The sequence below is a fragment of the Lepus europaeus genome, chromosome 14 (assembly GCF_033115175.1).
Source record: "Lepus europaeus isolate LE1 chromosome 14, mLepTim1.pri, whole genome shotgun sequence".
Taxonomy (NCBI): domain Eukaryota; kingdom Metazoa; phylum Chordata; class Mammalia; order Lagomorpha; family Leporidae; genus Lepus; species Lepus europaeus.
Window position 1 is genome coordinate 64,198,493 of NC_084840.1, and position 12,292 is coordinate 64,210,784.

At 58.1% G+C, this 12,292-nt stretch overlaps 1 protein-coding gene across 1 annotated transcript in view; it reads left to right on the plus strand.

The window, feature by feature from the left end:
• The window catches only part of KIF26B (kinesin family member 26B), a 519,978-nt gene that overhangs the window by 493,403 nt on the left and 14,283 nt on the right, over positions 1 to 12,292 (plus strand). The window contains exons 11-12 of the mRNA XM_062210729.1: positions 4,102 to 4,264; positions 5,148 to 8,556. Coding sequence (XP_062066713.1) covers positions 4,102 to 4,264; positions 5,148 to 8,556 — 3,572 coding nt within the window. The remainder of the gene's footprint in view (positions 1 to 4,101; positions 4,265 to 5,147; positions 8,557 to 12,292) is intronic.

Sequence of the window (12,292 nt, forward strand, 5' to 3'; positions counted from 1 at the left end):
CCTTGCGGCGCCGGCATACCGGGTTCTAGTCCCGGTCGGGGCACCGGATTCTGTCCTGGTTGCCCCTCTTCCAGGCCAGCTCTCTGCTGTGGCCCGGGAGTGCAGTGGAGGATGGCCTAAGTGCTTGGGCCCTGCACCCCATGGGAGACCAGGAAAAGCACCTGGTTCCTGCCTTTGGATCAGCGTGGTGCACCGGCCGCAGCGCACCTGCTGCGGCGGCCATTGGAGGGTGAACCAACGGCAAAGGAAGACCTTTCTCTCTGTCTCTCTCTCTCACTGTCCACTCTGCCTGTCAAAAAAAAAAAAAAAAATTCCTGTGACCTCAGAATCGGTGCTCACCAAGCTTTTGTTGGCGTTCACGGCCACGTGCTGAGAGGTGACGGCTCAGCGTCCAGGTGCACATGTCCCCGGTGGGGTGCACCAAGGTGACGCTGTCTATTGGTGTAGCTCTCGTACTGGAAACCTGAGCCCGAGGCATCTGCTGTTTTGTGCTTCTCGTTGGTGATGCTGCTAAGTGACCCCCACACGTGGGGCTGAAGTCTGGCGCCATGCGGGGCCAGGAGGCTGCGACATGTCTTATTCAGAGGTCGGAGAGCTTGATGTGCTTTGTCAGCCACGAGCTAGGGCGCCACTGGCCGTGAATCCAGGGCCGATGCATCAGTAATACAGGAAGAGGCAGTGCCCTGAGCTGGCTGCCAGGCCACTCCAAGAAAAGTGCCGAAGCAGCGGGTGGAGTATATGGTTTGGCTATGGCGAAGATGAAACAATGGCCGACCTTGATGATGAATGAGACGATGAGAAACGACAAGAAAAAGACACAGCAGACAGCACTGTTGAGAGGCTGAAGCCAAAGACGGTTACAGGCAGAGCAGTCAGGGTCAAGAGTGAGATTCTCATGCTGCATACATCAGCTGTGTTTAACATTTATTTACTTGAAAGGCAGATATATATATATATATATATACACAGAGAGAGAGAGAGAGAGAGAGAGAGAGAGAGAGAGATCTATCTATCTATCTATCTACCTATCTGCTGGTTCATGCCCCAAATGGCTGCAATGGCTAGGGCTGGGCCAGGCCAAAGCTAGTAACCAGGAGCTTCTTCTGGGTCTCCCATGTGTGTACAGGGGCCGGAGACCTTGGGCCATCTTCTGCTGCTTTCCCAGGTGCATCAGCAGGGAGCTGCATCAGAAGTAGAGCAGTGGAGTCTTGAACCGGTGCCCATAAGGGATGCCAGTGTTGCGGACAGTGGCCTAACCTGCTATGCCATAGCACTGGCCCCAGAAATAGCTACTTTAATAGGTGTTTTTCCACAGAAGCAGACATGAAGCTAGGTATGTATGGACCAGCTGACTAACTGCTGTGACTAGAGGCCCACAGAGCCTAAACCGAGGCAGGTGTTATGGCGCAGCGTGTTAGGCCACCACTTGAAATGTCTCTATTCTGTATTGTGGTACTGGTTTGAATCCTGGCTCCCCTTCTGGAAGAAGTGCCAGGTTCCTGGCTTTGGCCTGGCCCAGGCCTGGCTGTTGCTGGCATTTGAAGAATGAACCAACAGATGGACGATTCTTTCACTGCCTTTCAGCTAGAAGAAAACAGATTATCATTTTGAAAATTAAGAACCTAGGGCTGGCGCTGTGGCACAGTAGGTTAATCCTCTGCCTGTGGCGCTGGCATCCCATATGGGCATCAGTTCAAGACTCCACTGCTCCACTTCTGATCCAGCTCCCTGCTAATATGGGTGCTACTCTTCCAATCCAGCTCTCTGCTATGGCCTGGGACAGCAGTGGAGGATGGCCCAAGTCCTTGGGCCCCTGCACCCACATGGGAGGCCAGGAAGAAGCACCTGGCTCCTAGCTTCGGATTGGCGCAGCTACGGCCATTGCCGCCATCTGGGGAGTGAACAAATGGAAGACCTTTCTCTCTGTCTTTCCCTCTCACTATAACTCTACCTCTCAAATAAATAAATAATCTTTTTAAAAAATTAAGAACCTAAAGCTTGGATTCGCCCTCCGAGCTGTGGTTTAGTGTTCAGTAATCCCGCGGGCACAAGTGTTTGCAGAACACAGTCCGAGTGAGTTATGAGGCCTGACCGTGTGTGATCACGCTGAACCCAAATGGACTCCGTCTTCCACCTCCTACAGTGAAGACGACAGCCAGGACTCCCATGGGGCAGGACTGGGACAGGACTGGGACAGGACTGCCCCGTGAGTGGTGGTGACCACGACACTCTGCTGGATACATCCCGCAGCTGGGCCCCTCCCCCTCCGTGTGCTCGTACCGCTCCTTCCACCACGGGTGGCTTTATCGCTGATTACTTTGCTTTAAGACAAGCCCTGTGATATTTTTTTAATTACCTGGAACTCAGCCCTAGGGAACCCAGCATCCCCGAACTGACTCCTTAATTGGTCCCCGGTGGGAAGAAGCTTGCTGCTCTTACCCTGTGGACCTCCCTTGAGGCGACTGGCGGCTGGGCCGGTATGGGACGGTGGCAGTCTCCCACAGTTCGTGGAGCGGGACGGTCCCTCTGTGGGGAGACGGCCCGCAGCCCGACGGAGACGTGGACACAAGGACACACTCCTCTCCTCTGGCATCACAGTGTACCCTGGCGACGTGGGGCTCCCTCTGCCTTCAGGACTGGGCCCACTCCAGACGTGAATGATGGCTGGCAGCACCTGAGCGGGTGCTGCGGGGCCTTTAAGAAGCAGGGCGGGGGCAGGAGCTTGGCCCAGCAGTGAAGACTGCACTAGGGATGCCTGGGTTCGAGTCCCAGCTCTGCTTTAGAATCCAGCTTCCTGCTGATGTGCATCCTGGGAGGCAGCAGGTGAGGGCGCAAGTACTTGGGCGCCTTGCACCCATGTAGGAGATCTGGACTGAATTCCAAGATTCTGGCTTCAGCTTGGCCCAGCCCTGCCCATTGCAGGCATTAGAGAGTGAACCAGTGGGCAGGCATGCTCATTTGCTCGCTTCTCAAATAAATAAATTATTTGAAAGAAGCAAGGCAGGAAAAATGTTGGGATGAGTAAAAGAATGGAACAATATGAGCTCTTCTGCTACCTTGATTATTTCTGTTTGTTTTTAAACATTTATTCATTTGAAAGGCAGAGTTAGACAGATATCTTTGATTTGCTCATTCACTCGCCAAGTAGCTGCAATGGCTGGAACTGGGCCAATTCAAAGCCAGGAGCCAGGAGCTTCTTCTGGGTCTCCCATGTGGGTGCAGGGGCCCTAGCACTGGAGCCATCTTCCACTGCTTTCCCAGGCGCATTAGCAGAGAGCTAGATTGGAAGTGGAGCAGCCAGGACTCGAACCAGTGCCTATATGGGATGCTGGCACTGCAGGTGGTGGCTTTACCCACTATGCCACAGTGCCAGCCCCACCAGCTTGATTGTTAAAGAGCCTAAAAATGCTGTCTATAAACCCATGGGCCTCATTATCACCACTTAAGACACTGGTCCCACATAGCACCTGCAAAGGCCTTTCCAGAAAGTTCTTTCTGTGGCTGATAGAATGGGTACTTGAGACCTTTGCGGTTCTCCACTACTGTCCTTTCCTTCTGCTCAGTACGGATATGAGTGGTAGGAGACAATGACAATAAACTGGTTGCAACTCCTTGGTAAGGATAACCGTGCAGGTATCAGCAGCAGACAGATCTTCAGTACAGGTCATGGCTGGGGGGCTACTTTGTTACAGGGATCGCCTGTGTGCAGAAGCTTGCAGAGCGGGCGTGGGTGCAGGGATACCAAGGGAGCTGCAGTCTCCAAGCCCTTTCCCCAGATCCCTTCTCCTTTCTAGCCCCAGGCCCCATTACCTGTGATACGATCCACAGACACACAGGAGCACAGCCCACCACAGCCAGGGCAGAAGTGCCCAGGGAGGTCCTTTGCTGGATTCCATCCTCGGAGCTAGAAGCATTTGCTCAGCTGCCAGCTACAAATGCCCCCATGCTGGAAAACGATGCTAATTAATATGCCATTTAAAACAAAACAAAAAACAGCCGCCGCCACCCACAACACAGGCGGGTACAGAGCTGAAGTCCTACCCTGACAGCCGAAGCAAAGCGTGGCGCACTGATGCAGCCTTCATTCACTGTGTTGGACAGGGAGAGCAAGCTCACCATGCTGCTGCGGGAGTCCCTGGGGAACATGAACTGTCGCACCACCATGATCGCGCACATCTCGGCCGCGGCCGGCAACTACGCGGAAACCCTGTCCACCATCCAGATCGCCTCGAGGGTCTTGAGGATGAAGAAAAAGAAGACGAAGGTAAGGGCTTGTGGGGTGTAGGGGGGCATGAAGGAACCGAGTCGGGAGAAACCACATCAGTGCTGCTGATCCCCGGGCTGCAGGGACATGTGGACAGGGGACTGCTGCACTGTCCACCTTGAGGTAGACGGTCCTGTCCCCTCCCCCAGCTGGCGCTGTCCCCAGTGTCTGCGTGGCCCATGTGAGATGGCACAGGTGGCCTGCTGCTTTGAGATGAAGGAGTGGGAGCGGTGCTGGGAGAGAAGCCCCGCGTTTCTCCTGCATCCCTTGGTCCTCTGTAGATGCAGGCTGAGTGGGCTCCCTTAACTCCTTGCTCACCAGGTTCCCCTCCTCCCGCCGCCTGTCCAGGAGTCGTTTCCTGGCTGCCGGGTTTGTCCTATCAATTCCATGCTTTCTAGACCACGCCGAGAGCCTGCTGAAACCACCTGGGCTTGTGTGAGCAGGGCAGGGACAGCGCAACAGTGCTGGGGAAGACTGGTGACCCTGACCCTCAGATCCAGGGTCACCCGGTGATGTATGGGGCTTCATTTTCTTCTTCCCCTTTAAGAAGAACCATTTAATACGACAGGGCTCTCAGGTGGCAATCTGTGGCACCTGGTGACCCCTCAGTCTTAGGAAGTCAGGCAAGGCCTGGATAGGTCACCCCTTTGCATGCACAGGCTCAGTTTCCCCAGTGTGCCGTTCAGGGATTGCCCCTCACACGTGCAGCTGGGACATGGGGCACGGCGGGGTGCTGGCAAGGCCACAGGCAGGGAGGCCAGCCAGCGTGGCCTTGCAGGGCCTATGCTCAGTCAGCGGCGCCCCACGTGCTGGGTGACGCTGGGCATGCCGGGAGGGCCGCCTCAGCAGAGCCCCCTGCTGACGGCGGTTCTCTGCCCCGCAGTACACGTCGAGTTCCTCTGGGGGAGAGAGCTCCTGTGAGGAAGGCAGAATGCGCAGGCCCACGCAGCTGCGCCCCTTCCACGCCAGGGCCACCGTGGACGACTTCCCCATGGCCCACCTGTCCAGCGACCCCGACTACTCCTCCAGCAGCGAGCAGTCCTGTGACACGGTCATCTACATCGGGCCCAACGGCACGGCCCTTTCGGACAAGGAGCTCACCGACAACGAGGGCCCGCCGGACTTTGTCCCCATCGTGCCGGCCCTGCAGAAGAGCCGGGGTGACAGCCGGGCCATGGAGGCGGCCGAGGCCGGCGCCAGCAAACCCGAACGGGACTGCCTGAAGTGCAACACGTTTGCCGAGTTGCAGGAGCGGCTGGACTGCATCGACGGCAGCGAAGAGCCCAGCAAGTTTCCTTTCGAGGAGCTGCCTGTCCAGTCTGGGGCGGAGCAGGCGAGCAAGGGCCCCCCGCCGAGCCGTGCGGCTGGGGCGAGCCCACTGTCTGAGTCCGATCAGGAAGACGATGGCTCAGCCAGCCAGCTGGCCCACAGAGAAGGCACGGAGCCCTCCGCCTCCAAGATGCAGAGCAACCACGCGCCTGTGCCGGCCCCGGCCTCGCCCAGGAGCGTCCCGGGCAGCAGCAGCGGTGGCAGTGGCAGTGGCGGCCAGCACGGCACGTCCCAGCTCGCGCAGAGCCCCAGCCTCCAGAGCAGCCGGGAGAGCCTGAACTCCTGCGGCTTTGTGGAGGGCAAGCCCAGGCCCATGGGCTCCCCCCGGCTGGGTGTCGCCAGCCTGTCCAAGACCTCCGAGTACAAACCGCCTAGCTCTCCCTCCCAGAGGTGCAAAGTCTACACCCAGAAGGGCGTCCTGCCCAGCCCGGCCCCCTTGCCTCCCTTGAGCAAGGACTCCGGGGTGGCCTCCAGCGAGTCCTTGCTGCAGCCCGAAGTGCGCACCCCTCCGGTGGGAATGAGCCCGCAGGTGGTGAAGAAGTCCATGTCTGCCGGGAGCTCCGGATTCCCGGCCGCCCCCGGGGAGCCTCAGGCAGCCACCCCGCCGGACGCCAAGAAGGAGATCCTGAGCACCACGACGGTGACAGTGCAGCAGCCGCTGGAGCTGAATGGCGAGGACGAGCTCGTGTTCACGCTGGTGGAGGAGCTGACCATCAGCGGGGTGCTGGACAGCGGCCGCCCCACCAGCGTCATCAGCTTCAACAGCGACTGCTCCGTGCAGGCCCTGGCCTCGGGCTCGCGCCCCGTCAGCATCATCAGCAGTATCAGCGAGGACCTGGAGTGCTGCTCCAGCGTGGCCCCCGTCTCCGAGGTCAGCATCACGCAGTTCCTGCCCCTGCCCAAGCTGGGCCTGGACGAGAAAGCTCGGGAGACCGGGAGCCGCCGCTCCTCCATCAGCTCCTGGCTGAGCGAGATGAGCACAGGCAGTGACGGGGAGCAGTCGTGCCACAGTTTCATAGCCCAGACGTGTTTCGGGCACGGGGAGGCGATGGCAGAGCCTCCGGCCTCGGAGTTTGTCAGCAGCATCCCAAACGCCGCCGTGGTGTGCAGAGAGAAGCCGGCAGCGGGCCCCGACAACCTGCTCATCCTGTCTGAAATGGGCGGGGAAGAGTCCTTCAGCAAGGCCACCCCTATCAAAGGCTGCAAAATATCCACCCTGGGCAAGGCCATGGTCACGATCTCCAACACGGCCAACCTGAGCAGCTGTGAAGGGTACATCCCCATGAAGACCAACATCACGGTGTACCCTTGCATCGCCATGAGCCCCCGGAGCATCCAAGAGCCCGAGCTTGGTGGTGCCACCCCCAAAGCAGCCCCCAGGGCTGCCCAGGCCCGGGAGAGTAAGGAAACTGGGGCAAAGAAAGAGATGAAATTTGAGGACCCCTGGCTGAAGCGAGAAGAGGAGGTAAAGAAAGAGAATGCTTACCCCAGTGAAGAGGGTGCGAGGCTCGAGATGGCAATGGGGCCCTCCAAGCCGGAGGCCAGGGCAGAGCAGGAGCAGGACCAGGACCGGAAGCCCAGCCCTGGGGACAGGCTGAGTGGCAGCAGCTGTGGGAGCGGCGGCGAGGTGTCCGCCTCCCCGGGGCCGGATAGCTTCCGGAGGGTGGTGGATGGCTGTGAGGGGGCTCTGCCAGCTCTGGCTGCCCAGAGCCCCGTGCACCCTAGCAGGAGCCTCAAGTCCAGCAGCCTTCCCAGGGCGTCTCAGAAAGGCAACAGGCAGGAGGAGCCGGACGGCCTCTTCTTCCACTGTGCGGCTGACACCAAGGCCGCCCTGGACCGGAAGGTGGCTTCCCCGAAGCATTGTGTCCTGGCCCGGCCCAAAGGGACCCCGCCTCTGCCTCCTGTCCGCAAGTCCAGCTTGGACCAGAAGAACCGGGCCAGCCCCCAGCACAGCGCCAGCAGTAGCAGCAGCACGGGCAGCCCCTTGAACCAGCCAGCCACCTTCCTGGCCAGCTTCCCTGACGAGGCCAGCGGCGCAGGCAAGGGCAAGGACTCCAGCAGCAGCAGCAGCAGCAGCAGGCTCTTCAGTGCCAAGCTGGAGCAGCTGGCCAGCAGGACCAACTCCCTGGGCAGGGCCACAGTCAGCCACTACGAGTGTCTCTCGCTGGAGAGGGCCGAGAGCCTGTCTTCCATGAGCTCTCGGATGCACGCCAGCAAAGACAGCACCATGCCCCGAGCAGGCAGGAGCCCGGGCCGCAGCGCTGGGGGGTCGCCGCCCACCTGCGGCCTGCCCCAGTCGGCTGGGGCCTCGCCCAAAGCCAGCCAGTCCAAGATGTCAGCCGTGAGCAAGCTCCTGCTGGCCAGCCCCAAGGCGCGCGGCCTGTCCACTTCCACCACCAAAACCCTCAGCTTCTCAACCAAGTCCCTGCCGCAGTCGGTGGGCCAGAGCGCCAGCTTGCCCCCCAGCGGGAAGCACATGTCCTGGTCCACGCAGTCCCTGAGCAGGAACCGCAGCTCGGGACTGGCTTCCAAGCTGCCGCTGCGAGCCGTCAACGGGCGCATCTCGGAGCTGCTGCAGGGCAGCGCGGGCGCCCGCGGCTTGCAGCTGCGGGCCGGGCCCGAGGCGGAGGAGCGCGTCGCCGCTCCCGCGGAGGACAAGCCGGCGCCCGCGCACCTGCTGCCTTCACCCTACAGCAAGATCACGCCGCCCCGCAAGCCCCACCGCTGCAGCAGCGGCCACGGCAGTGACAACAGCAGCGTGTTGAGCGGGGAGCTCCCGCCGGCCATGGGGAAGACGGCCTTGTTCTACCACAGTGGCGGCAGCAGCGGCTACGAGAGCATGATGAGGGACAGCGAGGCCACGGGCAGCGCGTCCTCCGCCCAGGACTCCATGAGCGAGAACAGCAGCTCCGTGGGCGGCAGGTGCCGGAGCCTGAAAGCCCCGAAGAAGCGGTCGGCGTCAGGTAGGCTTGGGGGTCCCGGGGTGGGCGGAGGGCTCTGCACGGGCACCAGTGCCCCGGGTAGGGGTGAGGAGGCCCGGTGGGTGGGAGGCTTGGTCTCTCCCTTGCCCTGCCCGGGGCTGTCACGCTGTGCCCAGGACTGTAGCGTCCTGCTGTCCTGTGTGTATCCTTAGGCCTGAGGCTGGGACTGGCCCTTGCTCAGGTGGGAGCCCGGGACAGGCTCTTCCTCTACCGCGGCCCTCATCCCCCACCCGGAGCCGTGGGCTCAGCTGCTCAGGGGGCCACAGTACTAGGGGCTCAGAGCCTTCCAGGGGACCAGCTTCTCTCCGGACCTCATGGCCGTAGAAGCCCACACGGAGGACAGGTGGCCTCCGGGTCCCTGGCCACCTCCTGCAGGGACACTATCCATTCAGTTGGAGCGGCCCTTCCCCCACCCTAGCCCAAAGACCCTGGACGGAAGCCACATCTGCACACTGCCAGGGGCCATGCAGTGCCCAACTGTGAGTGCTCCCCCAACACACACACAGGGTACCGGCGGTCGGGGGGTCTGACTTGCTGTGGGGGAGGTCTTTGTCCTGTCTACAAATCTCCTGTCTTAAGGACTGACATGGAAAGACCACTTGTTAAGTGGAGTTTTGGGAGACACATGGCAGTGAATTACTGCCATGGACAAGTAGAAGAAACCCCAAGGTAGAGCTCATGGCCTGGCAGCCATGGGGTGGAGGAGGGTGGAGAGAGAGAGAGAGAGAAGAAATAGGACCAAAAGTTATCACGAGGGACCAGTGCTGTGGTGCAGCGGGTTAAAGCCCTGGCCTGCAGTGCCAGCATCCCATATGGGTGCTGGTTCAAGACCTGGCTACTCCACTTCCAGCTCCCTGCTAATGTACCTGGGAAAGCAGCGGAGGATGGCCAAGCGCTTGGGCCCCCACACCTATGTGGGAGACTTGGAAGAAGCTCCTGGCTTCAGATCAACTCAGCTCTGGCCATTGCAGCCATCTGAGGAGTGAACCAGTGGATGGAAGACCTCTCTCTATAACTCTTTCAAATAAATAAAATAAATCTTAAAGAAAAAAAAAAGGTACCAAGAACAACTTAAGCTGCTTGAGAATTTTGCTGGAATCATCTCTGCTCTTAAATGGCTTCCAAAGAAATGATCCTTACTTATTCTTTAGCCTAAGGACTTGTTTGTTATTGTTGTTTTGTTAGTGAGGAAGCAGAGAATCGCTTCTCTGCCTTTGGGCTAAGATCAAGTGTAGAAGCAGAGAAAGACAGAGCTCCCGACCACAGGTTCACTGCACAAATGCTTGTGGGTAGGGGCTGGAGCCAGGAGCTGGGATCTCAGTCTAGGCCTCTCATTTGGGTGTCAGGGACCCAACGACTTGAGCCATCATCTGTTGCCTTCCAAAGTCTGCATTAGCAGGCAGCTGGCACTAAGCAGCTAGAGCCAGGAGTCACACCCAGGCATTCTGCTGTGGGATGCGTGGCCAAACGCCCATGCTGGCACTTATAATTATTTAGGGAAACAAAGTCTTACAAAGAGCCCCACGTGCAATTGTGTACCTTGGTTGAGACGAGGGATAGCAAGCCCTGGAGCGTTCCAGTGCAGATGTAAGGGCCATGGTCCACGCACATCAGAAACCACGTGTCTTCCTCTGATCCACTCAGCTTTATGGCAGGCCTGTGCAGGTTTAGGTCCTCAGACATTCTGCTCTAGCTAGCCCCACCACCACCACCACACACACATAGGCCACAAGACACAGCTGTGAGGACGTGGCCTCCTGAGCGAGTTCAGGCACCATCACAGCTGTCGGTGCCCTGATGTCTTCATTCCCCAGGTGGTATGTGTTTCCTACTTCAACACACATGGACTGGGCTCTGCTTCCCCCCTGGGTCAAGGCAACAGACCTTGGAGCAGAACCCCAGATAGGACGAGTGAGAAGTGAAAAGCCACTCGTTGTACCGTCACGGCTGCTGTGACCTAGTGTCAGGTCCAGGGGCACTGAAATAGATACTGAAAATAAGAATGTTGATCTCAGCCAGTGTCTTGGTGGGGAAAAAAAAATCTGCTAGCCTTCCCGGACCTGATTAAATCGTGTTAGTGGCCCTGCTCTTCTAAGAGCAAATGGTGGTGTGATGTGTGCTGTGTAGCCCCATGTGTTCCAGTGCTAGAGAGCGTTTCCGTGTCCTTGAACTTAGTGCCATGAGCCCACAGCATTCTTTAACTCTTCTTCAACACTCGCCTTTTTTTGATTTGGCGGTTACACTGCAGGAGAGGGGAAGAGAAATTTTGAGAAAACAAATGTATACAATAGCTGTGTGGAGAGGAGGCAGGAAGTTCTTTGCATGTGCTTGTAGTGGTCTGTGTCCCTTCATAAATGCTGTCCTCGGAGGGTGTCTGGGCAGGCCAGGCCCTGGGGGAAACCGGGGTGCACCATGCTGCCCAGGAGAGGGGCTGGAGCACGCCTGGGACCTTGGTGAGCAGCGCGGGCCACAGATGCAGTGCCCTGTGAGGCAGGTGGCAGTAGAGATGGGCTCATTTCAGGTTGGGTGACCTTGTCTAGCTTATTTATGATGATTATTAAGAGAAATGCTGGCTGTCAGGACTGATCAGCATAAATCAAAAGCAACTTCTTTAAGGGAAGCCATAAAATTCTTGAAAGGAAATTCTGGACTGATGGCTCCCGTTCACAATTACTGGAGGTGCTTGGAATGGCAGAGAGACAAGTGCTTATCTTTTATCAGAGATGGCTTTGGAAATTGGAAAATGGTAATGCTTCAGTTATTTCCTTAGTAAAAAGGAACGAGAGTCATATCACTGGGAGAACAACCTTGAGCGCTCTCATCCTTTGTGGTGCCCGTAACGGAAGAACCGACCACACAGCGCTGTGGCTCATGGTGTCAGTCTCATCCCTGGAGATCCATGTGGAAGGGGGCTTGGTCCCGTGGCCACAGCAGGTGCAGTGAGGAGGTTAAGCTAGACAGCCAGAGACTGGGGATCTTGAGCTGCATGTCCTTTAGGGACTATCTTTGCCGTGTGCTTCAGCTTTCTCATAGAGAGTGAGCTGGCTGGTAGCTGGCGTCCATCATCTCTTGCAAACCATACAAGGCACCCTTTCCGTCAGGGACCTGCAGTCGGAGGGATTCATTTTCCATTGCTAAACACTGATCCGGCATCTTCTGTGCTTTTTGACTTCAGTTCTGTGAAAGTTTCAGTTTTGGGGAGGGCGGGCAGCATAGAAGACAAGGCCACTGATGAGAAGTTTGTAATCTAATTGGAGAGAGGGGACGCACAGCATGAAACAGAGAACAGTGAACTGAGGCGCGTCGCCAGTGCTGAGTGGGGAAGTACAGACAGAAGTGTCCGAAGCATTTAGACATCAGCTAGTGCTGAGCCAGGCTGAACCCAGGAGCCCAGAACTCCATCTGGGTCTCCCACCTGGGCGGCAGGGGCGCAAGTACTGGAGCCATCACCTGCTGCCTTCCAGGGCACGCATTCTCAAGACGCTGGATCAGAAGTGAAGTAACCGGCACTCAGAGCAGCCCCTCTGATACAGGATGTGGCCATCATCGAAAGCAGAGACTTAACCACTGCACCAAACCTCTCCCCCTCCGCCCTTCCCCAACTTTAGGTTCTTATCTAAGAAAGTGGTAAGGTGGGGCCGGCACTGTGGTGCAGTGGGTTAAAGCCCCAGCCTACAGTGCTGGCATCCCATATGGGCACCAGTTCGAGTCCCGGCTG